The sequence below is a fragment of the Cupressus sempervirens genome, chromosome 3 (assembly GCF_028749045.1).
Source record: "Cupressus sempervirens isolate cs-2001-9-10 chromosome 3, ASM2874904v1, whole genome shotgun sequence".
In the NCBI taxonomy this organism is placed as follows: domain Eukaryota; kingdom Viridiplantae; phylum Streptophyta; class Pinopsida; order Cupressales; family Cupressaceae; genus Cupressus; species Cupressus sempervirens.
This window is the reverse complement of record NC_143120.1, coordinates 124,869,923-124,897,261: the sequence shown is the minus strand read 5'-3', so window position 1 is coordinate 124,897,261 and position 27,339 is coordinate 124,869,923. Positions and strand designations below refer to the sequence as shown.

The 27,339-nt window shown below is 33.7% G+C and overlaps 1 protein-coding gene across 1 annotated transcript in view; it reads right to left on the bottom strand.

Moving 5' to 3' along the window:
• LOC149565098 (leucine-rich repeat receptor protein kinase HPCA1-like) overlaps nucleotides 1–22,077 on the bottom strand; it is a 37,798-nt gene extending 15,721 nt beyond the window's left edge. The window contains exons 1-13 of the mRNA XM_089818644.1: nucleotides 21,990–22,077; nucleotides 21,774–21,897; nucleotides 21,379–21,450; nucleotides 21,198–21,272; nucleotides 20,762–20,833; nucleotides 20,526–20,669; nucleotides 20,341–20,415; nucleotides 17,846–17,917; nucleotides 17,665–17,736; nucleotides 17,499–17,570; nucleotides 17,334–17,408; nucleotides 17,148–17,219; nucleotides 16,805–16,933 (exon numbers count right to left, since the gene is read on the bottom strand). Coding sequence (XP_089674770.1) covers nucleotides 16,805–16,933; nucleotides 17,148–17,219; nucleotides 17,334–17,408; nucleotides 17,499–17,570; nucleotides 17,665–17,736; nucleotides 17,846–17,917; nucleotides 20,341–20,415; nucleotides 20,526–20,669; nucleotides 20,762–20,833; nucleotides 21,198–21,272; nucleotides 21,379–21,450; nucleotides 21,774–21,897; nucleotides 21,990–22,077 — 1,142 coding nt within the window. The remainder of the gene's footprint in view (nucleotides 1–16,804; nucleotides 16,934–17,147; nucleotides 17,220–17,333; nucleotides 17,409–17,498; nucleotides 17,571–17,664; nucleotides 17,737–17,845; nucleotides 17,918–20,340; nucleotides 20,416–20,525; nucleotides 20,670–20,761; nucleotides 20,834–21,197; nucleotides 21,273–21,378; nucleotides 21,451–21,773; nucleotides 21,898–21,989) is intronic.
• Nucleotides 22,078–27,339: the final 5,262 nt, after the last annotated feature.

Sequence of the window (27,339 nt, the reverse complement as noted above, 5' to 3'; positions counted from 1 at the left end):
GACTAAATTGCAGGCTTATGACTTTGACATAGAGTTTGTCAAAGGTAAGAAAAATGTGGTGGCTGATGCCTTATCTCGGAGACCTCACCTATGTGCTCTGGTAGAGATTTCAAGTGATTGGAGAGATCAGATTATAGCAGAGTATGTCGGAGATGCTTGGGCTTCTGGATTTATTTTAGGTACCATATAGGATGATCACTATGAGGTGATAGATGGATTGATCAGAGTTCAGGACAGGGTTTATTTGATTTCGTCATCACATTTGAGAGAGGCAATACTGAAGGCATTTCATGATGCACCCATAGCTAGACATCCGGGGGTCTTCAAGACCTACAGGCAGATCCGAGAGTGGTTTTCATGGAAAGGGCTCAAGGATGATGTTACGAGGTATGCTAGGGAGTGTGTGGTTTGTCAACAGAATAAGGGAGACCACACATTTCCTGCAGGTTTATTATAGCCCTTGCCTATTCTTGATAGGAAATGGGAAAGTATATCGATGGACTTCATTAGTGGTTTACCACGAGTGCAGGGAAGAGATTGTATCTAGTGGTGGTGGACCGCTTGACAAAGTTTGCTCACTTCTTTGCTATTCCAACCACTTACACAGTAGCACAGGTGGAAGATCTTTTCTTTAGAGAGATATTCAGGTGACATTGGCTGCCTAGATTCATTGTCAACGATCGAGATGGTAAGTTTATGAGTGTTTTTTGGCAAGATTTGTTTAGGTTGTGTGGTACAGATCTTACACCTAGCACTAGTTATCATCCACAAACAGATGAGCAAATAGAGATTGTGAATAAATGGGTGGAAGGATATTTGAGGAACTATGTAACTGCACAACAAAAGGCTTGGATTAGATGGTTGCATATGGGAGAGTATTGTTATAACACCACTTATCATATGTCCATCAAGATGACTCCTTTCATGGCACTCTATGGTTATGAAGCACCTAGCTTCATGGATTTAGTTTTGGGGGACAGTAGTGTGCCCAAAGCCAAAAACTTATTGTAGGATAGTCAAGACATCCTGAAAGTGCTCAAAGAGAATATACAATAGGCACAGAATCAACAGAAATTGTATGTTGATCAGCACCGAATAGAGCGTAGCTTCGAGGTAGGGGATATGGTTTACTTGAGGCTACAACCATATAGATAGTCATCGCTCAAGAAGAGTGGAGCTGAAAAGTTGAAACCTAGATTTTATGGTCCCTACAGGGTGATTCGCAAAGTGGGCAAAGTCGCCTATGAGCTTTAGCTTCCAGAGGGCAATCAAGTGCACAATGTGTTTCATGTGTCTAGGCTTAAGAAACCCATTGGTCAGAATGTAGTGCCTTCTGCAGATTTACCCCCTTTGGATGAGTAGGGGAAGCTTGTGTTAGTACTCGAGGCTATTCTGGACACCAGAGAGAGGAAGCTAAGAAACAAGATAGTGAAGGAGTATTTGGTTAGGTGGAGAGACCTGCCGGAGGAAGGTTCTACATGGGAGAGTGAGCAGGTTATTTAGCAGGCTGGACTGAGATTGCTTGAGGACAAGCAATTTCAAGGGGGGCGGACTGTAATGTCTCCATTTTAGCAGTTGACCAAGTGTGTGTGTGTGTTAGCCTTGTTCTACATGGTCCCGAGGGCTAACGAAGAGTTTAATGGGATCCTGCAGTGTTTTGGCCTAGTCATTTCTAGTTTGGGCCAAAACGAAGTTGATTTACTCAGTTTCAGGCATAACTACTATTTTTAGTAAGTCGATAGGACACAGTGCAAGTAAATTTTGGTAATTGGATTTGATAGTTCTTGGTGAGAGCTTTCCAATGAGCTATCACTCGCATTATTCAGAGTCTGATTGCTAATACATTTTAATGCCTAAAGTTTTATTAAAGTAACGTCTAATTTAATTGTAAAATATTAAAGTGTTACTTTAATATTTATTTTATGGGGATGTGTACCCAAGGGAGACATAAGGGGTATTTTAATATATGTTTTATATACTACACATCTTTTATCCCACATGGCCCATATGAGTTGAGCGGACCCTTGGAAATAGAATAAAAGGAAGCATTTGTGGCTTCATTAGCAAGGTTGAATATGAGAAGAAATTGGTGTGTGATTTGCAGCTCCATTCTTGGCATTTGAGGATGTTTATTCTCTCTTGTAACATTCTAGATGTCATTCCCTTAGGGTTTGGCCTTTGGAATTTTTTGTTATCGGCTTCATTATCAGGCAGTTTAGTTGCATTTTCGGCTGCAGGCAGATTTGGTATTTCGTTCATATCTTCTTCACTACTTGTTTGACACTTATGCCACTTTGAGGGAATGATATTACGAAGGTAGTGGATTGATTGAAGGACAAAGTACTGTAGTAGCAAGTTCGAAAGCATGGGCTGGAGTATTATGTCAATAATGCTGAAGTAATTAGTGAGTTGATAAATCTACCATGTATTTGGTTTTATGAATTATAAAAATAACATTTTATTGGCAGCAGTTCAATTCCACTTTACATATTATTGTAGTTTCTTTCTTGTTTATGTTGTATGATACCAATTCCATGCACAAAACACAAAAAACAAATAAATGTTTGATTTCTGGAGTTATAAGGGGTTTAAACATTAAACAGAGGAATAAGAGGTTGAATGCAAACTGTTTGATATAATTCCTTTCAGCAATTTGGTTTAGTTTTTGGGACATTCAGGAGTGCCCATTAAGTGGTATCAGAGCTATAAGTCCTGCCATCTTGTGGAGGTCTTATAGGGAATTTGGAACAGTCAGATAGAGGGAAAAGTATTTGACAAAATGTCAAAACACTAAAATAAGAAATAAATAAAAAAAACACAGGCTAAGCATTTATGTTTGAGCATGTGATAGGGGCCTTATAATTTCTGCGATACCAGAGCAAGACAAAATAGGATTTCAGACTTTCAAGGCAAATAGTCTAGTACATCCGTGCAAGGGGACATTGAATCCAACCATACAGACACAGAGGAGATATTCTTTGATCAGGGCAACAATATGGGTGATCGAGATGATAGGAATATAGGATTAGGCGGAGGCGAGAATGCCGGTCCAGATCAGGGGGACGTAATGTTTAGATAATTACTAGATACATTAGAGCAGGGGCAGCGTATGCAGCAAGAGTAGAATAGGCGAATGGACATGATGTTGCAGCTCATGGCTAGACAGATGGGTGTCAATATTAATACAGGTGATGCCAAAAATAGAAACAATAACAATGAGGGAAACAATAACAATGGGGGAAACAATAACCATGGAGGCCAAGGCAACAACAATGGTCCTGAGAATAACATTAATGGTAATAATGGACATGACAACAATGGAAATGAGGCTGATAACTTTAGACATGTTGTATGCCCAGCACGGACTGCATGCCGGTTCAACTAGTTAACGAACTGCAAATTACCAAGTTACAGGATCAGTTCAAGAGGGACTGCGAGGCTAGTGGACCGGAGTTTCAAGTAGATATTTCCCTCAGAGATTATATGGACTTGAGGATGAGACACATGCCTAGAGTAGGAGAGAGGAATCAAAACTTTGAACTGAGAAAGAAAGTTGGAAAACTTTCCTTAACTTTTTATGATGCTTCAGGGAAGATGACTGCACAAGCTTGGGTGCAGAAGGTAGATACATACTTGCAGCTAAATCCTATGCCTAAGGAGGAGGCTATAAAGTATGCGGCTATGCACTTGGATGGCATTGCACATGAATGGTGGCATCATGGCATGGTGACTTTGGGGCATAATCAGATTACATCCTTTGAGGAATTCACCCAAACATTGATTCAGAGATTTGACACTAGGGATCCCGAGTTACATTTCAAGGAACTAGCACAGTTAAAACAGTCAGGTTCTGTGGATGCTTACATTACCGAGTTTCAGCGCTTGTCTGTACTTGTTACTGATATCTCTCCTAGGAGATTGGTGGTGTTATTTTGTGATGGTCTGACTAATCCATTACGAGGTTGGGTGAAGGGACATGATCCACTCACCTTAGTTGAAGCAACTAAAAAGGCACGAGATATAGTCCCTTCGGTATACAAAGGAAAAAACCATTCAACAGATTCTTCCTACCACAAGGACAAAGAAAAAAAACTGTTTCAGAAAGAGTATAGCAAACCCAAAGAAGGATCAAAAGGACTAGACAATGAAACCTTGAATGAACTTCGAAAGAAGAAGTTGTGCTTCCAGTGTAGAGAGCCTTGGGACTTATCTCATAAATGTTCTCTCAAGGCTAAGGCAAATCAAATGGAGTATTTTTCAGCAGAAGATTCAGAGTCAGAGGGGGAGGATCAGCACTCCGATTCAGATGAGGGTAACACTACAAAGGAGAGCAGCATTCCTAAGGATGATAGATCATTGGCACACTTGACAGGGGCCCAAAAGGCAATCACATTTAAGGTCAAGGGTACTATCCAAGGGCAGAAAGTGATATCTCTTATTGACATTGGGGCTACACATAACTTCATAGATGCATAGTTGGTAACCAGGAGAGGGTTACAGACAGAGGAGCATGATGGGTTTAGAGTCATGGTGGCTAACGGTGATAAATTATTATGCACTCGAAAGATATCTAATCTTTGCATTAGGTTTGGAGATGGCTATCAGTTGGAGGATGAGTTCTATGTTGTGGACATGAGAGATTATGATGTCATCCTCGGCATGACATGGATGCTTTCACTAGTTGAGTTCACACTCAACCTAGCGAAATTGGAGATGAGATTCCAGCATGAGGGCAAAACTGTGGTACTTAGAGGAATTTCAGATGGAGGTTGCAGAGTAGTGTCCTTGAGGAGAATGCAAAGAATTTTTTGTCATGATGACATAGAGTGGGCGGCAGAGTGCTACATTAGGCCAACTTCACCAGAGCCACAAGAAAAGAGTCATCCACCAGATATCTAGAAGACACTTGATAGACACGCTAAAGTATTTAGTGATATTCCTCATGGGGTTCCTCCTGACAGAGGGATGGAACATGTTATTGAGCTCAAGGAGGGAGCCAAACCAGTTATGATTACTCCCTATCGTCATCCTAAGAAACACAAGGATGAGATAGAGAAGGCGATTAAGGATTTGTTGGAGATGGGGCATATCAGGCCCAGTAAGAGCCCCTTTGCTTCAGTAGTAGTATTGGTAAAGAAGAAGGATGGGATGATGCACATGTGCATCGATTACAGGGCACTGAATTAGAAAAAAATTAAAAATAGGTATCCCATTCCTAGGATTGATGAGCTGATTGATGAGTTGCATGGGGCATGCTTCTTCACCAAAATTGATTTGTGATCCGGATACCATCAGATCAAGATGAGAGTAAAGGACATTAAGAAAATAGCCTTTCAATGTCACTATGGCCACTTTGAGTTCATGGTTATGCCATTTCGTCTAACCAATGCACCCGCTACATTTAAGAGTTGTATGAACTAGGTATTCAGGAAGCAGCTAAGGAGATTTGTCTTGATCTTCTTTGATGACATCTTGGTCTTCAGTAAGACCTGGGAGGAGCACTTACATCATCTGGAGGAGGTGTTATCTATTATGGAGAGAGAGTCATTGTATGCCAAGGAATCTAAATGTGAGTTTGGCATGATTGAGCTCCTTTACCTTGGGCATATCATTAGTGCAGATGGCATTCGGGTTGACTCCAAAAAGATTATAGCTATTATAGAGTGGCCTAATCCCACAAACCTTACACAGCTTAAGGGATTCTTTGGTTTATGTGGTTTTTATAGGAGGTTTGTTAAGGGATTCTCATAGATTGCTACACCCTTTACAGATCTTACCAGGAAAGGAGCCTTCGTGTGGATAGGGGCAGCACAGAGGTGTTTTGAGCACTTCAAGAAAGCAATGTCTTCATGTCCAGTTCTAGCTCTATCAGATTTCACGAAGCCTTTTGAGGTTCATTGTGATGCATCAGGTGATGGGATTGGAGCAGTATTGATGCAGGAGAAGCATCCCATTGCATTCGAGAGTAGGAAGCTCTGGGGAGTTGAGAAGAGTTATTCTGTCTATGACCGAGAGATGTTGGCCATAATGCATGCATTGGCCAAATTTTGATCATATTTGGTAGGTGGACGTTTTGTTATCAAGACTGATCACAATAGTATTAAATACTTCATGAGCCAGCGTGATCTTAATGGTCGGCAACAAAAATGGGTGACTAAATTGCAGGCTTATGACTTTGACATAGAGTTTGTCAAAGGTAAGAAAAATGTGGTGGCTGATGCCTTATCTCAGAGACCTCACTTATGTGCTCTGGCAGAGATTTCAAGTGATTGGAGAGATCGGATTATAACAGAGTATGTCGGAGATGCTTGGGCTTTTGGATTTATTTTAGGTACCATACAAGATGATCACTATGAGGTGATAGATGGATTGATCAGAGTTCAACACAGGGTTTATTTGATTCCGTCATCACATTTGAGAGAGGCGATACTGAAGGCATTTCATGATGCACCCACAGCTAGACATCCGGGGGTCTTCAAGACCTACAGGCAGATCCGAGAGCGGTTTTCATGGAAAGGGCTCAAGGATGATGTTCAGAGGTATGTTAGGGAGTGTGTGGTTTGTCAACAGAATAAGGGAGACCACACATTTCCTACAAGTTATTATAGCCCTTGCCCATTCTTGATAGGAAATGGGAAAGTATATTGATGGACTTCATCACTAGTTTACCACGAGTGCAGGGAAGGGATTGCATCTAGTGGTGGTGGACCACTTGACAAAGTTTGCTCACTTCTTTGCTATTCCGACCACTTACACAGTAGCACAGGTGGAAGATCTTTTCTTTAGAGAGATATTCAGGTGACATTGGCTGCCCAGATTCATTGTCAGCGATTGAGATAGTAAGTTTATGAGTGTTTTTTGGCAAGAGTTGTTTAGGTTGTGTGGTACAGATCTTACACCTAGCACTAGTTATCATCCACAAACAAATGGGCAAACAGAGATTGTGAATAAATGGGTGAAAGTATATTTGAGGAACTATGTAACTGCACAACAAAAGGCTTGGATTAGATGGTTGCATATGGGAGAGTATTGTTATAACACCACTTATCATATGTCCATCAAGATGACTCCTTTCATGGCACTCTATGGTTATGAAGCACCTAGCTTCATGGATTTAGTTTTGGGGGATAGTAGAGTGCCCAAAGCCAAAAACTTATTGCAGGATTGTCAGGACATCATGAAAGTGCTCAAAGAGAATATACAACAGGCCCAAAATCAATAGAAATTGTATGCTGATCAGCATCGAATAGAGCGTAGCTTTGAGGTAGGGGATATGGTTTACTTGAGGCTACAACCATATAGACAGTCATCGCTCAAGAAGAGCGGAGCTGAAAAGTTGAAACCTAGATTTTATGGTCCCTACAGGGTGATTCGCAAAGTGGGAAAAGTCGCCTATTTGCTTCAGCTTCCAGAGGACAATCGAGTGCACAATTTGTTTCATGTGTCTAGACTTAAGAAAGCCATTGGTCAGAATGTTGTGCCTTCTGCAAATTTACCCCCTTTGGATGAGGAGGGGAAGCTTGTGTTATACCCGAGGCTATTCTGGACACCAGAGAGAGGAAGCTTAGAAACAAGATAGTGAAGGAGTATTTGGTGAGATGGAGAGACCTGCCAGAGGAAGATTCTACATGGGAGAGTGAGCAGGTTATTCAGCAAGCTGGACTGAGATTGCTTGAGGACAAGCAATTTCAAGGGGGGTGGACAGTAATGTCCCCATTTTAGCAGTTGACCAAGTGTGTGTACGTTAGCCTTGTTCTACATGGTCCCGAGGGCTAATAAAGGGTTTAATGGGATCCTAGAGTGTTTTGGCCTAGTCATTTCCAGTTTGGGCCAAAACAAAGTTGATTTACTCAGTTTTAGGCATACTTACTATTTTTAGTAAGTCGACAGGACATAGTGCAGGTCAATTTTGGTGATTGGATTTGATACTTCTCAGTGAGAGCTTTCCGATGAGCTATCACTCGCATTATTTGGAGTCTGATTGCTAATACATTTTAATGCCTGAAGTTTTATTAAAGTAACGTCTAATTTAATTGTAAAATATTAAAGTGTTACTTTAATATTTATTTTATGGGGATGTGTACCCAAGGGAGACATAAGGGGTATTTTAATATATGTTTTATATACTACACATATTTTATCCCACATGGCCCATATTAGTTGAGTGGACCCTTGGAAATAGAATAAAAGGAAGCATTTGTGGCTTCATTAGCAAGGATGAATATGAGAAAAAATTGGTGTGTGAGTTGCAGCTTCATTCTTGGCATTTGAGGACGTTTATCCTCTGTTGTAACATTCTAGACGTCATTCCGTTGGGGTTTAGCCTTTGGAATTCTTTGTTATCAGCTTCATTATCAAAAGATAGAGCACCCTTGGATGCCCAAAAACCATGACCATATTTTGAAAGAGAAACCCTCTTCTTCTCAAACAAAGTAGTTCTCTTCACAATCTTATTAGAAGTACTATTGCACTCAATATTTCTATGACCAACAATATCAAAAACTGAGTTATCACCCAAATACATCTTATCACCATCAAACTTTTCATACTAAACCAATTTTAATTAGGAGTCACGTGAAAAGATGCACCCAAGTCTATCAACCATGCATTTTCATCTGCATGAGTGGCCAAGGCTATGATAAAAACATCTCCATCTTCCTTCTCAGACTCAGAATCAAAATCTTGCTTCTTCTTTTTCTTCTTCTCCTCTTTGCAATCCTTTCAAAAGTGTCTAGGTTTGCCATAATTCTAGCAGATCAGTTTGGATTTACGAGGGGATTTTGATTTCCCCTTATTCTTGGACTTAGAATGGCCATGCTACTTTTTGTTCTTGCCTCTTTCTTTTGGTCTTCCTTGAACACTCAAAGCATTTTTGGCATTCAAAGAGACCTTCCTTCTCATCTCCTCAGAAAGTAGAGAACCAACAACGTCCTCCACCATCAAGACAACTGAAGTGATCCCTATGGCCATGACAAGGCTATCCTATGACTCTAAAAATGAACATAGCAAGATTTGGCACCTTTCTTCTTCATCCATCGACACCCCAACTAAGGTCAACTAGATCACCAACATATTAAATCTTTCAAGATGCTTAGAAATTCATCCACCTTCTTCCATTCTCAAGGAATCCAACTTCTTTCTCAAGAAAATCTTGTTCACAAGTGATTTCACTTGATAGATCTCACTTAGCTTCTTCCAAAGCTTCTTCATGGTAGGTTCTTCTTGGACATTAATCAGAATCAAGTTTGCAAGACATAATCTAATGAGACCTTTAGTTTTTCTATTTGTCACATCATATTGTGCGGCTAAAGTTGGATCTACAGGCATTAGCTTATTCTCATCAATCGCATCCCATAGATCCTAGTCAATCAATAGATCTTCCATCTTCAGCTTCCACATCTCAAAGTTTGTGCCAAGAAACTTATCTACATCAATCATCCCTAATATGCTTGCCATCTTTGCAATCCTACAAGATAGAAATAAAAACCTCTACACAAGCTCCCACTAAAACTTTGATTATCTCAAAAAACCCTATACCAAAAAAAATAGAACCAAAACTAGCTAGGCTTTGATACCAGGGTAAAAGCACAAACTGCTATCACCCTTTTATAAAGGAAATGACTAACAAAAGTATAACTATTTATCTTCAATGACATAAAAATGGTAGTATTATTTAGAATTTGATAATGAAGTAAACTAATGAAATGTGTAGAAATGGATTAATTTTAGGATTATAATTTTTAATAATTATTTGGAATAAGAATTGATATATTTTTCTAACATTTAAAGGCAATTTTTTACTTGCTAAAAAATGCAAAAAATTAAGGGTCTAGTTCCCACCACAAAATAATGTGAAAATAAACTTATTTCCCTTTAATATTAGATTATGTTATAGATAACATATATGGCTAGAACAATCAAAAGTAAACATTGTCTTTAAACTTATATTTTATCTTTTATAATAATTCAAAATTTACTCATCAAAAATTGATAATTTTCATCTCCTACCACATTTTTAAAAACAAATCTTTTCTAACCAAAAGAAAAATTATACATTCTAGAAGAGGACTCTCTCCCCTAGAATGTCATGTGTTTTTTATTTATTTTTATATGATTTAATATTTTTTCCTCTCTCAAACTTGACATCTTCTTGAGCGTTATAATACATGTAGAAATTTTTAATTACAATATCCTATATCTAATTAAAACACTATAAACTCTATATGAGAATATTCTTGACTTTGAACTCTATAAAAAGGTATTTATATGTTATTAAAAATATATCATAAAAAATAGTAAGAGTTGTTGAAACATCAGTTTTTTGAAATAATTTTATTTATTTAGTAATTGGATACAAACTAGTATAAAACATGCATTTAATAGATATTTTCAATTGGAAAAGTGTGAGACCATATATAACATAGCTACAATGAATTTTTATAGATCAATATATTTGAATAAAATTGATTTATACATAGAAATACTCAAAATAAGTCATTCCAATAAGTTAGCATAAAAGGTGACATAGCTTTGTACTTTTACCCACCACTTGTAAGGAAGTAAAGGTGTGCAAAATCACTTCCTTCACTAATATTGAGAGGATAGTTATGCATTTTCAACTAACTATTGCAGAGATATCAAGAAATGCATAAAAATATAATCAAAATAATAATAAATGCATAACACAATGATTACTGTAGGGAAACCTTTCCAGGAGAAAAACCCCACCCTCCAAAACCTACACAATGTGTTCTCAAATCAAGAAGATTACAATACACTTGCAATGCAAGTTCTTATAGGAGTGCATCACCATAACTCAAAATTGGACTTGGACTTAGAGAGACTCCTTCTAGCACCTAGTCTTGCAAACATAACTTGATGATTCAAACACCTCCCCAAGCCCTCCTTTTATAGTGATTTACAACTTGGAAACCATTTGTGGTCTTACAAAACCATGGGCAAAACAACCATGCCACATGTTATCCACTTGTCATTTGTAATTCCAAGAATAGCATTTTCGTCCATAATTTTGTCCTCTAGTTTAGAATCCCATAAAAGTCTTATAATGAGTTGTTTATACTCTAAAAATAGCCCTCATATATTGTACTAGGGACAAGACATAATTTTAACAACTCCTACACCTTTTCCAAACTCATAAACATGTGAAAACTACCACAAACAAATTCTAGAATTTTTCAGAAAAAGCTTGCAAGGTTGGGACACAATTCTCAACAGTTGCAACTTCCAAGTTTTGTGTAAAATACAATTGTAAGAGTAGAATTTTGAATTGTTTACAAAAGTTTTAGCAAAAAAAATTAGAATGCACTTCTAAATGCTATGAATATTGATTAGGTAATAGTCATATGTACATATGTATGCATGTATGTACACACACACACACACACAAATATATATGTTTACATATAATCTATAAAATATAAATATAGATTATACTACAAATGTCAATTTTATTAAAAATTATGAAGATTTTATATGATAAAAATTATCACATGGGCATGTACAAAGAGGAAAGATTAGAAAGCGTTAAAAAATACAATAAGTTCTCAATAGCAACCACACACATTATAATGTGCTCACATTTTGTGAGCCATAAAAATAATAAACTAGATCACTTAATAAATTTATATTTCTAACCTTTTGTTTTCATTGCCTATTTTCTACGATATTTAATAATCTAATTGTATTATCTTTTGAATTGGAAACTATCATCCATTAATGTTTCATTGTATTAGACATCCAACCCAAAGAATTAGGCCTACATATCAATGCCCAAAAACATATTTTCTATAATAAAGAGAAAAAACTTAAATGTTAATGTGGTCTCTATCAAATTTACACATTGTTTGATGTTGACCCAAAAAATTGCTAAGATAATTTCAAAATTTAGATTATATTTCTAATGGTGTATATTTTAAATATTAGGGTTCATTTGGCTGCGGGAATATAAATGTAGGAATATGAATACTTATTCTGGAATATTTATTCTCGAATAAAAAATGGGGGTATGTATTCCTATTCTTGTTTGGTTCAGCTAGAATTTGATGGGGAATTCACAAACTCAAGAAATTTATGTTTTCTAAAATTCATAAAATTGGAATAGGAATACGTATTCCTATTCCACCTATTTAGGTGGAATAGAAAATGCTCATTTTTGGGCATTATTCCTATTGTAATTCCGATTTGGTACATCCAAACAAAGAATTCAAAATTTTAAGAATTTGCATACTATTTAATATTAATATTTAAACAATATTTCAACATTATTGTTTATAGTGGAATGACAAGGATGGAAAAAAGAAAATTGATTAATACAAAGACATATGAAACTAGATTTATAAAATATTGAATGGTATGGTGAATCTAGTTTATTGAATTCTATCGTATATGAATAGTAATATCATATAAGCTAGTTGAAGATTTTATCAAATTATGAACATGTTTTATAATTTTGCATTTCAAATCATTGCAAATCTATCTTGACAAAATATAAGAGCTTTATTATGCTGAGAGGCATAACCTATAGTGGCATAATAGGGGGAAGTGAAGTGGTGTGACCGTGTTAATGTTAACTTTTTAAAATTGAAAACTCAAGTCCGACTAATATTGTATTAAATGAAATCAAGTAAAATTAATGATATAAATATAGAATATAAAATAAAAAATTTACGAATTTCAATATTTAAATTTATAAAGAAGATAGAGTGGAGCGACAATACAAATACAGTGTAGTAAAATACAAAGAAAGTAAGTTTATACAATCATTGTAAATTTGAAAATATGATATTGGAATTTCTAGCTTAGATATTAATAGTTGGTCCAATGTTAAAAGTTGATATCATATATATACTTTTCATAAATATTCTCTTATATTGATGTGCATTAAAAAATTAATTTTGTAAATTTAATACATCTATTCCAATATGTTCAATATGCATCAATTTAAATAAATTGATGAAATTTATTAAAAGTTAATAATTGATGGTAATCATGTTATTATTCAAAACAAAAATTTAATATATCTATTCAAATATTTCATAATTTCTTCTTCCAATGTGTATTAATACTTTCTCTTCTTAATTCATTGGTAGTTTTACATGATTTATAAATCTTGAAATGAAATTATCTAATATTGATATGAGATGCTCACAAATTCAATCTTGAAATAAAATAATTATAAGTCATAAATATTTTTATGAAAACAATGTAAAGAATTCTTCTTTGTTAGTTTTGATATTCAACATGTATTTAGTATTTACGTATATTTGACTTTTAAAAGAACCTTTAGGTTTACCTTAGATGTCTTTTCCAAATCTAAATCTAATGTAGATATCTTTTCATTTGATGTTTTATATTTCTATTGATAATTAAACAATAGAATTTACAACAAAATACTTAATATTTAATTTAAATAAATATATAGTGCAATGTATTTATAAGTTAAAACATTTGGATGATATTAAATTTATTAAATATTTAAAATAATATATAGTTCAATATATTTTATGTTTTATTTGTTTGTGAAAGATTAGTAATTTAAATCCTCTTACTTTTAAAGTTATCACAAATTTACATTGTCTAGAATGCCTTATCCAAGACTAATTTTGAGAATGAAGAGCAACAGAGACAATATCGAAGAGAATATGCTCGAAATTATATGAGAGAACGATGTGAACAAAGGAATAATGCTCAAAGAGAGGAAGCTACAAGTCCTAGAAATGAAGAGCAACAAATACAACATAGAGAATATGCATGAAATTATATGAGACAACGACATGAACAAATGACTAATGTAGAAAGAAAAGAAAAAAGAAATCATTGAAACCAACTTGATAGAGAAAGACATGTCAAGCGTAGGGCAGCTATGGTAGTGGAAGAGATTGAAGAATAAATGAGACAACATGCAGATGAGATGAGAGCACATCGTATACAAACATCTCAGGATAATCAACATATAGTGAGAAGACAAACAAAAAGAGCTGTGAACCTAGCTGAGTTGGATGAAAGAGAAATACAACAAATGCAACCATGTAAATGCGAATCAAATCAAGGAAAAGCTCAATCTCATGAAAATGGTGGGTTTAGTTCTGATGGGATGAATTCTATGCTAATATATCATGTTCTACAAACACAAATTGATAGAGTAGAAGATCTTATGAATATTGATTCAAGAAATTATAATTTACAAGAGGAGTTGACATCTCAAATAAGAAGAGAAAGACAATTGAAAAGAACACAAAATAGAATGGATGAGAAAATAATCAATACTATCAAAAATAATGGGATTGACTTGAGGACTCTATACTTAATGTTTTGAAATGGACTAGATAAACTTGATATGCTAAGTATGTGCTACATTTGTCAAGAAAGTTATCTTGCAATGAAGGTTGTACTTGTCCCTGAAGGCCCTATTTGTCATCAATGTTGACAAGAAAAGAATGAACATTGATTTTCAACATCAAACAACATGGATCCTGGTCCACAACCATTAGAACTTTCTAATCTGACACAAATATAAGAAATGTTGATAGCATGTATCATCCCCATTCTTCAAGTTACACATGCAACTAGAGGTCAATTTAAATATAAAGAACATACCATAAGTCTTCCACAAGAAGTAAGAGAAATAGTCAAAATCTTATCACATCGAATAAAATATTTACCTATTATCATTGTTTGCAAGAAGGATCAATGTGGAACAAATTATAATTTTACAATCAATAAAGAGAGGGTATACAAAGCACTTCAATTTAAAATAAAACATGATAAGTTTTATAGAGATGTTCAAATTGATGAAAATGCACTTAGTGAGCTTACATCTAGTTCCGATGATAACATCTTTGATAAGCTAAACTCAGTTTATGTGGAATTTGATTCGGATGCAAATGAATATGTATTTGCAAGTCCAATAATGGAGATGGATCAAGGAAATATTATCAATCATACTACATCAATGGCCTCTAAACCACCAAATGCACGAAGAGAGATGGAACTAATTCATGCATGGATAAATAACCCAATTGTAGATCTTGGATCACTAATTGATTGGCCAGGAATTGGAACATCTCCAGTGAAGGAGTATGTCACAAAAGGATTACTTGATATGGCTTTTGCAACACTATTTCTAGATGGATGATGTGATTGGATCGAACCAAGATTGAGAAGAGTCCATCTTCATGAGTTTGTTAAGCATTTACTTCAATATAGAGATCATCACTTTGGACGACACCCATGATTTAAGTATTATATGATGAGTATGATCATGCGACATCATGCACAAAATTAATTAGTAGTATTTGTCAAAAAGAGCTTGCAAGATATGTTGATCGCAATCAATGAGTTATGAGAACATATAGAAAATGTCTCTCATTCACATCTAGTCGATCGCTTGATGCATTTTGGTACAACTCTAAGGGGTACAAGGTCTTATTGGGCAAAATGTCAAGCTAAATTAAGTGATCTCTTGCATCAAATTGGAACACCAACAATTTTCTTTACTTTGAGTGTAGCAGATATGTATTGGCCCGACTTACATGCATTAATGCCCTAAATCTTTAAAAATATTTAGAGGCTTATGTTTTGAACCCTAAATGTTAATTTAAAACATATACTATTATTAATTAATCATTAAAATTATTTTCAATCAATATTTGAATATGTGACACCACTATTGTTATTTCAAAGTTTTTTATTGATCGCATTGTTACATTAAAGATGTTATTTACAAATTGTACAAATTATATAAAATAACAATAATAATCTTAATAAGAGATTTAAATTTAACATAATAAATTATAGAAGATACAGTTTTTATTAAAAACTATAAAATCAACACTTCCATCACTGAAGTTTATGCAATTTTCGAAGTATTTATTCAACTGTTTGGCTTCAACAGACAATTTTGTTGGGAGAAATTTGTGCCAAATTATATAGAAATCTGACTTGGTCTTACCTTGTACCGATTATTATTTTTTAAACAATAATTAAGTAGAATATTTTATAGTTATATAATAGACTATTTATTTAATTTAATATGTTACTAGTTATAAAAAATAAGATTAATATGTTGTTTAATTTAATATAATATTTTTGTGTCTTTATATCTTTTATTTTATATCAATTAATTATTCTAATATTCATTTTTTAAAATTATAAATGTAAAGATAGTTTTTGGATCATTACAAATTTACTATAATACATTCTATTTCAATAATTTAGTATCCTACATATTATTTTTATTATTATTAGAATGCATTCAAAGGACAAGTACAAGGATACAATTATGATGTAAGAATCTCAATTTGTTTTCCCTTTAGCTTGAAACGTAATGCATTGCAAACTTGTGTACAAGTGTTGTAAATCAAAGCATATAAGCAATTCATACATTGTCATACCTCACCACTACAACACTCTAAATATTTACATGAATACATATCTTATACAAATAATAATAATTAAATCAATGTACCAATTATATATGAATATATAACTTTAATATAATTAATAATGAAAGTCAAATAAAAATTATATTTTCTCCCCATTAAATTACCTCCAAATATAATTAACATAAAACAAAACAACAATGATAATAATTGACGTATAAGACAATACTACTCTTAAATTTTACTACCATAAAAAAAATTGACAATAATCTATTTATAAAAATATGTCAAAACTTAAATAATTATAGAATAAAAAAAAAAAACTCAATATAATTAAAATAAATGGACTTTCCCTTTCTTTAAACAAAATTTTTGATCATTAATTTGAGTGAAGAAAATCTTACACGGCCATGACCTGGTTTGGCAGGAACGCAGCGGTGATGTTGTTGTTCTGCAAATCTATTTCTTGTAGCCCCTGGCTTGTTACACTGTTGAAATTCACATCTCCATCAATGGAATTCCTTGCCATTCTCCTGCTCATTGTGTAATCGCGTTTGAAGTCAATCACTTCTTTTAATTAGAATTTAATTTAACCAAAGATTTGATGGGTGTTATATTTGAATATGATTGTTTGTGAATTTTTGTACGAACTATATTAAAGATGTTGGATTTTTATAACCAATATTTTGAAGAATAATCTATCATCCCAATAAAAACATAAACGAATCAAAGTCTGAGTAAACTCACAATATCTCCAGTGATGACAATTTCAAAATGTTAGATGGTAGTGGTCCGTCTAAATTTCCATTTTCCATTGAGCTGGTAATTAAGAGATTCGAAATGCAAGCAAGAAAGAGAATCAGTATATATAATTAATCTTCTTCTCTAGTTCATTTACATTATTTCCCAAATGTTTGATTTCTCTCGGCTTACATTGTCGTTAACAATTGAGAAGAAGAAATCCAGTCAGGAACAGGCGATGCTTCAAATGAATTGTTGCTCAGGTCCCTGCCAATACCACGCACCAAAATATCATAGATCAAAAAAACAATAGATACAGCGCCGCCATTAATGGAGCTTGTTTACACGTTGACTTACAAGTATTGAAGGTTTTGTGCGAGGCCGGATAAATTCGGAATTTGACCGCTCAGTTTATTGTTTGAAAGACGCCTGAAACGAATATTGAAATCAGAGAATAAATCTACTATCTCCATTAATTGTTTGCATCTTTACCCCCATGAAATATTAAATCAAGGAATCTTACAATGCGCATAGTTCAACCAAGGAGCTAATGTTTGACGGTATTGTGCCCTCCAATTGGTTTCCATCCAGCTTCCTGTGAAAATGCTTTTTCAGTAAGAAAACAGATCAAAGTTATGAAATAATCAGTTGTTTAGAATATTCGCAAAGCCAAAATCTAATGATGAACACATATTCAGACTCACAGAATCGTCATGGTCTTAACAAGACCAACTGTTGAGGGTATCGTTCCATTCAAAAGATTTTGATCTAACAGTCTGCACATTATATGACAGAAAACGAAATCCGATATGATTTGTTAAAATCATATTAAAAGCTTCTACCGAAAACATTTATATTAATTCAGATGAACCACCTCTAACAACTATATAAATAAAGAAAAAATGTAAAGGGCATTATTGTTGGAATAATTCCACCATACTATCTCCACGTTGCTGATCAGTTATAACAAAACTAGTCAGTTTGTCATATTTCTCAATCATTGACTGTTAGTGCAAGTCAGTTTATTTTCAACATGAATTCAGGAAAGTTCTACCAATCTATAGATGTTGGAAGCCTCTATATATAGAGAGGGCCACTGTAATGTGCTGCAGTAGTTAAATCAATAAACAATATCTTTCTCCTTGAATATGTTCTGTGCTACTGTTTTTTTCTTTTAAGTTTATTAGTGTTTTCTTCATGGTATCAGAGCAGATCTGATTTCTGGGCAGTGGCTTTTTTGGAGCAAATCTCTAATCTTCTTTGTTACAGGCTGAAAATTGGTTGAGCAACACTAAGTCTGTTTTCTGCACAAGTTTGGTGAAAATTTCATGTTCTTGTTAACTCTGAGGTGCTGAAAGTTCTATTTTTTTTTCAAAAAGAAGAGAAGTTGATTAATGGATTCTTTTGGTACTCCTCTACCCTCAATTAGATTGTATGAAAAGAATTACTATGATTGGGTTTCTCAAATTGAAATGTCGCTAACTCTACAAAACTATTATGATATTGCTAATGGTAGTGAGCAGAGACCAGCAGGTTCTAGAAAAGATGGGATATGAGAGACAAGAAGGTAACAGCTTTGATAAAGTTAACACTTTCAAAAGAAGTTTTTCCAGAAGTTCGAAATGAAAGAAGTGGAGTGCAAGTATGGAAGATCCTAAAAAAGTTTGTATCAAAATTCAGGTAATGTATGGATTATATCTCTTAGCAGAGAGTTGTATAATCTAAGATTAAAAGGCTCATAGGAAGCAGTGACTCATTTAAGTAAATTAAAGAAAAAGAAAAATGAATTGGTTTCTCTTGGAAAGAGCATAGATGATAATGATTTTGTGCAAATAATTTTGCAAAGTCTTCCAAGCTCAATCTTTTATAAGGAGACTTGATACTACTGATAAATTAAAATGCATTAAATCTGATGAGTTGTGTGCTAAGTTAATTCAAGAAAAAAAATGTCAAATAAAAGAAAGAGAATCCTCTATTGTTGATTGTGAATCTCAAGCATCTGTAATGAAAGGAAAACAATATCATCAAAGAACAGAAGATAATAGATCTAATGGAAAGAATTGGAAGTATGGAGATAATAATAATTCATATAGGAATCCAAATAGAAGTAAGTGGAAATGTCATTACTGTGGTAAGCAAGGACACAAAGTTAATGAATGTTACAAAAGGATTAATGATACAGAAAAGAATAAGTCTACAAAATCATTTGATTCTAAGAGAAATGCCTTCTGTGTAGCACTTAAAGCAAATAGTTCTTTTAAAGATGAATGAATAATTGATTCTAGTTGCACACAACATATGTCACATAATAAGGAGCAGTTTGAGTTATTAAGTGAAAGCAATGGTGAAAATATATATCTACGAGATAATAGTCCTCTAGAAGTTCAAGGAAGTGGAAACGTTCAAGTAAATAATGGAATGTTTAAAAATGTGAAGCTTGTCCCTCAACTATCAACAAATCTTCTCTCTGTCTTTCAAATTGCAAATCAAGGATACAAAGTAGAATTTTACAATGATAAATGCTTAGTCAAAGATGTGAATAAAAATTATGAAGTGGCTGCAATTGGTAGAGTGGAAAATGGGCTTTATAAATTTCAAGAATTTATTGGAAATAAAGATGTATGTGCTATTGCAAAGTATGATGATGTGAGCAGCAGTGATGATGAATACACAAGGAATAAAAGAAAAACTCAAAGCATTCAAGAGGTCTATCATGAAGGCCCCAAAATTGTTGCTAACTATGCTCTTATGGCTAAGGTGATGCAGGTTGAAACTCCAAAGTAAATGAATTCTTTGTAACAAATGGATTTGAAAGAAGCAAAGCTGACCCAGATGTATATGTAAAGCATATTGATGATGGAATTATTATTATTGTCTTGTATGTGGATGATCTAATCATTACAAAAGATTCTACACAATGTATTGAGAACACCAAGAAACAATTCAAACAAACTTTTGAGATAACTGATCTAGGATTAATGCACTATTTTTTGAGTATGCAAGTTTGACAAAAAGAAGGAAGGATCATGCTTTCTCAAACTAAGTATGCTCTTGATGTATTGAAAAAGTTCAACATGAGTGATTGTAAATCAGCCAATATCAGTAATCTATCTAAATAAATCAAAACTTAGAATGCCTTGTTTAAGACTTAAAATAGAAAAAGAATCCTTTGTTATAAAAAAATTAAATGTGTTCTTACACATGCAGGATGGTCATGTTTTCGTGGAACATTTCTGGTGGAATGGAGCCTTCCAACCTGTTTTTATTAAGGTGGCTTCAACAATCAATCAAAAAGAGAAGAGTGTGCTGATTAGGAGGAGCCCATTGTATGAATCTAGAGAGATTATTAGCAGTAAAGAGTGAAAAAAAGAATACATGGCTTACAAGTGAAGACAGGCATGAAGCTTCCCAAACTCCGGTGGTATTGTTCCACCAAAACTATTGTTGGCAACGTCCAACCACCAGAGTTTACTAAGGTTGCCCAAGCTGGCAGGAATATTACCGCTCAATTTGTTGGAATTGAAATCCCTGATCAATAATTTTTGCTTCAACTTACCATATAAAGTAGTAAACTTGTGAAAAATTAAATATCTTGGAAATAATATTGCAGTTTTTCTTACAGAAATTGAAGCCGTTGGAGATTGCCAAGCTCTTCCGGAATTCGCCCGGTGAAATTACACCCATTTAAGACACTGTAAATGTTACAAATTGCCAACAAGTTTGATATTCAATGTTATCGGATTTTCATAAATTTATCAAGCAGTCACTTCAGTGCTGTTTCCAAATTTAATTTTGAAATATTTTGTTGTCAACATTTTAAATCACATTTCATTGTCTATTATAAAGATTTTAGACAACATATTGATGATGGCTCGTAAAGTGCAATCAGAAATGTCGATCCTAAAACTTCTCAGACCATAAAATTTAGAAACAGCAACAATACTATTGAAAATAGATAAAAAATTGTTATCTAAAATTTAACAAAATCTAATTTAAAAACAATTATTTAACGAAACTAACTATAAAGCATGGTAAGTGTAAAGTAGGAATTCTCACAGTTGTCTAAGGCTGTGTAAGTTTCCTAAACTTGGTGGAATTGGTCCTGTCAAGCCTGGGTTGAACGACAAATCTCTGCAAGCAACAACAATCTTTTTTGATTAATCTACACTCTAATCCAAGGGCCACAAATTACTGCAATTAGTTAATTCAATATTTCCAATTGATGTATGGAACTTACAGAGTAAGGAGACCTGTAAGCCCTCCAATTTCTGGAGGCAATTCTCCCACTAGGCCCATTATTGATAATTGTCTGTATAAAACAATAGACATGTAAGACATACAAGCATCCAACATTATGAAAGACCAAATAGAACTAGATGAAATACTTACTAATTTGTTTTATTTGTTTGTAAGTTCAATTTGTTTTCTTTATTTTTAAATATGTAAGCTGTTTTGCATGGTAAATTTAAAGTCTTAAATGTATCTAAGATCTCTATATAATGATTCAACTGTAATTGCTTGATTGATCTGATCTTTGATCATTAGTTCTTGTAATCTTAATTTCAAATTGATAAAATAGATTATTCATTTTTCAATTTTATATTTCTTTCATAAACATAAAAACCAACTCACAGATAAGCTACTCGAGCGCCGTCACAAGTAACCCCGGTCCAGTTAGAAGCGCAAGGATCACCTCCTTTCCATGCCAATCCAGCTGAATTTGACCACTGTCTTTGCACCATACTCAATGAAGATGCTGTAAATTGTAATACATGCATTTCAAGAACACATCAAAACTATTTCTTTTAAGCAGATCAGTAAAAGCAACTCATTTTACTAAAATCGTACCATCTCTAGGATCTGTAACTCCTGCTCCAACGATCTCAAAACAGAGAGAAACAATGATGACCAGAAAATTCCAGTAGAAACCACCCATCGTTTAAACTAGTACCCACAAATCAGAAAAGATGAAAGCTTGCATTTCGACGGTCACAAAAATGTTTATATTATCCATTGTTTTTAATTTTTAATTTTAGAGATCAACTCGGGTACCCATTTTTGTGGTTCAGAGACTTTTCAGCTGCAATGAGTAGAGTTGACTTTAGCAAACGATTAAGAAATTTACTGTGGCAATTAACAAATCTTGTAATTCTCATTTTTTATTGCAGACGACTCACACAAACATGGAGACGAATGTGAGGGGTGGATTTGTTTAACAGAGTAAACTGTGTTGTCATAATCGTTGACCTTCAAAACCAGGATTGATTTTTTGTTCTCTTTCAAGGGGAAGACAAATTCAAAAGGGCGAAAGCAAACCCAACCTTATCCTATCTATTTCATCCATATTATTGATATTTTTTCTGAAAACGAGCTCTCCTGACTTCTTCGTTGAGAGTAGCTAGATTTTTGAAGGGAAGAGTCAGAGGAAAATGGAATCAAAACATCCCTCCTCTAATAATCTACTTCTCGGTAATATAATAGAAGTTCTACCTATATAACTTTTGTGACAATAGATATAACCCTCCTTTTTTAGAGGTAAATTAATTATGGAGGCCATAATCGGATTATGATTGCTCCCCCAGTCGGAAAACGTTAGATTAAGAAAATGAATGACAGATATCAGAGGAAGGGTCGGGTTAACCGGGATGGGCACTGGACTCCTCCTCCCTGTGGAGTTCTGAAAATTAACACTGATGGTTCTTCCCGTGGGAATCCTGGTCCGGCTGGTATTGGCGGAGTGGCTCGTTGTAGTTCTGGGGATGTTAAATTTTTCTTCTCAGTTCATAAGGGTGATTATACTAACAATCTCATGGAAGCTCAGGCTATTTTATATGTTGTGGAACAGTGTTGCTTGCGGCGATGGAGTAAGATTATTTGTGAGTCTGATTCCCAGGTGGTGGTGAACATGCTTTCTTCGCAAGAGCTTGAGGATGTTAGTTGGTAGCTGGCCACTGTTGTTAAGCAGATTCTTTTCTTCTCTTCCTCTTTTCAGTTCATTAGGTTAATGTATATTCCTCGTGAATGGAATAGAACTGCTGATTGTTTAGCCAAATGGGCTTCTAGTCATGATCCGGGTTGGAATATTAGGGATAGGGGGCAACTATCCTTTAAGATGGTGCAAGAATTTGATGATCTTGTTGCTCAGGATCGAGCTCTTTGTTGAGCTCTCCTTGTTGTATTCCTTTCTGTCTTAATAAATTTTTACCCCTCTTTTTGCCAAAAAAAACAAAGAATGATATCAATTTCAAGATGATGAGATTTAACTGCTCCTCCCAATTTTCACATAGCAAAGCAGAATATATAATCCCTTGCTATCCCTTTCATACGCCCATGAGCAATAGCTAAAAAAATACTAAATGCATTTAATACTGATGTTTTACAACCAGCATAAGGAGATTTAAATAAAATTATCAAGCAAAAATTTGTTACTCAAAACTACCCTATTTGCATTCAAAATAAAACCAGAATGGGATGGAGGGAGCTGAAAAAGTAAACGCACACACTTATCAAAGTGAGTGTGGACAACATACGGTGGGAGAATGAAATCTGTTGTACGTAAGTAATTAGTTGTACTTGGGATTGATTTCAATATTCTCCCATAACCATTATATAGATTATATATTTAGTATGAAGAGCAAATCTGTAGATACACCATTGGAAAAGATATGGGTTTCGCCTTTAACACATTGGTTGTGGGTATCTATGGGTGATTGTTTTGTCGGAATAAATCTTACTTGTAGTTAAGATTATATTATGGCATGGCTATATGGAGACTAAAGGGTCTAAGGACCTTGAAAAATAAATAGCTTATTGAAGGTTTTAGCGATTGTAATCTTGATTTTTGATTTCTATGAACATTGCATTTATGAAAAACAAAAATATGTGGATATCTTTGTAAAGAGTAAATATGATAATTTTAGTCAATTTAAAGAGTTTAAAACATTGGCTGAATATTAGAAACGAGGGGAATAAAATTTAAGGACTGATAATCATAATGGATTTCCCTCTTGTTATTTTGATAGATTCTATAATGATTGTGACATTCATGGCTAGAAAAAAAAATTGTATTCTCTATAGAAGAATGGAGTTGCAGAAAGGATGAGCATGATATTGGTGGAGAAGGATACAAGTATGTTGAATCATTCTAACCTTGAGAAAAGGTTTTGGTTTGAAGGTGTAGTCACTACTTGCTACATGATTAATAGGTCTCCTACATACTTTCTTGTGAATAAAATCTCTCAAATCATTAGAATAGTTTATTTATATTTGTTTTAGAAACATAAACTGAATTATAGATAAGTTATTTGAGCATTGTCACAAGTAAACCTAGTCCAATTTAAAGGGCAAGGATCCACACCTTCCCATGCTAGTCCAAGTGAATTTGTCCATTGTCTTTAAACCAATCTCAATGAGGACACTAGAATGTGTCTACATTCCAAGAATACATTAAAAATCTGTCTTATAAGAAGAGAAACAACTCATTTTACTCAATCCTACCATCTCTTGGATCTATGACTCTTGCACCAATCTCAAAATAGAGAAAAACAATTATGGATAGAAAATTATAGTAGATGATGCTTATTATTTAAAGTAATAACCACAAGTCAAAAAAAGGTGAAAACTTGCATATCAATGACAATAAGAATGCATATCCATTTTTTTTTAAAATTTTTTATTTAAGATATCTACTTGAGTATTGATTTTTGTGGTTTAGAGACTTTGTGGTAGTAATGAGAATAATTGACTTAAATGACAAATGATCAAAAAATTTATTGTAGAAATTAGCAAAGCTTGCAATCCACATTTTTTTATTGAAAGCAGCTTAGAAAAACATGGAGATGGATGCAAGATCTAGGGCTTTTTTAAGATGGTAAACTATGTTGTTATAATCATTGACCTTCAAAAACTAGGGTTTATACTTTAAACATGGAGGTGTGATTCCTCATTTTCTTTCATCAAAAGTCAAATTCAAAAGGGAACGAACAGACCCAAACTTATCATTTCTACTTGACTTATATTTAATATATTGCTAAATATTCTAAAAACTAGATCTCTTGGTTTTTTGGTGAAGTGTAGTTATATTATTGAAGGGAAGACATAGATAAAAATAGAACCAAATAAACCTCTACAATTAATTCACTTTTTGGAAATTTATAATAGAAGTCCTTCCTATAAGAAATGGATACAACACTTTCGATGATTTATTTATTGTAAGGACCTTTTTGTCCTCAATATAAAATAACAAATGTCAAGAAATCTTATGACCAAACTTTTCTTTAGAATACAAGACTTTTTTTTTTGTTTACTCTCAAATGCCAAATATTGACTACATAGGAACTTTACAATAATTTTTTTATAAGAAGGTCAATATAAGAAATTATTTACTTAGGCAATCCAAGCTCTTTTCTTGGGCATCAATTGGTCATTCAGACCATCCTTCTACTCATGTAGGGTAGAAGCAGATAAGTCATCTATAAGACCATACCTCTATCCTCATAGAATAGGTTATCATAACAACCTTAAATATAATAATATAAGACATAGTCAAACTAGAACTACATAACATTATATGAAAGTGTGAATCCATTAGCATCTTGATCACGTGGATACAAGGCATGTAGATACCCTAGGTGAAAAATGATGTCCCCAATTGATACCAAAGTGTCATGGATATAGCTAAGAGTGGAAGAAAATGCATCATTAACAAATGAAACTATACATGATATTGTCTAATAAATATGATACATAGGAATGCACATGTACTTGGATAGATGCCTAAAAATGAAGAAGGATGGTAGGACTTACATAAATTATTGGTTCTCTCACACTTGGCCATGCGTTTGAAACCAAAGGAAAGGTGTAGATCCTAAGCTACTTATTTACCTTAGTGGAGTACAAAATATAGACAGTATGTGAAATCTTTGGCAAGGATAATCAAAACATGTATTGGTTCCAATAATTTTCCAAGCCTTTGATCATAGCACTTACATAATGCATACCTTTAAGCTTGTAAGGTTGTTATGATAAGCTATTTTGTTAAGATAAAGGTATGGTCTTACATGCCATTTATTTGTCTTCTACCATGCATGGGTAGAAGGATACTCTAAATGACCACTTGTGCTCAAGACAAAAGAGTTTGAATTGGCTAATTAAATTATATCTTGTATGGACCTTCTAATTAAAATTGTATTGTAATTCCTAAGCAATAAATATCTATCTAATTGGAAAATAAACAAAAAGAAATCATCCTAAATTCTAAAGAAAAGTTTTACCATCAGATTCTTTAACATCTATTATTTTAAACTAAGGATAGGAAGGTCCTCACATATAATATTCCTACCAAGAGGTAGATTAATTGTTGAATTTATAGTCCCAATCAAGGATAAGTTATATTAAAATTAAGAATAACATAGATTAAAAAATAGTGAATAAAATAAACATTCACTAAAAATATGTATAGTCATATGTAATTCAATCACATAAAACAAAACCAAGTATTTGTTTCTCTCAAATTTCACATAGTGAAACATAACTTATAAAGTCCCCTCTTCTTGGATTCTAACTAGTTGTTTTGCTACACCAAAAAATATTCTCTTCACTTTTCTTTTTCATACACATTATTTTACAAATTGCTCTACTATTCCTCTCCTACACCCAAAAAGATGTTGTAAACAAACATATATTAAATACATTTAATACAAGTATTTTTTCATGCATACCATGTGGATATTTGTATTCAAAAAATAGAAGAAAATAGGGTAGACATGTTAGGAATGAAGAATACTAAGATGGAGGTGAATCAGTGTTCTAGCAATTTTATAAACATAAACTAGATTGCACAAGTGTCATACAAAATTTATGAAAAGTAAACTAAATTAGAAAAAATAAGAAATCAAAGAACTCATAACACCATGTTTATTTTCAAGGAAAACCTAGTTAAAGTAAAACCCTGGTGGGGATGGTACCTATAGTAGTCTCAATGTTGCAATAATAAGTTCCTTGTCAAAGGCATAAATACACAATAATATTTTTGGAATGCACTTGTATTTAGGCACTCTCCTAGAGCTCACTTCTCATATATAAGATCTAACCCTAGGTTAGGTTTATTGATCAAATTACAATACAAAATTGGACTTATTTTCCTTTACCGAACTAAGTAGTAACATCCACTATGCTTGAATAGTTCAAACATCTATAT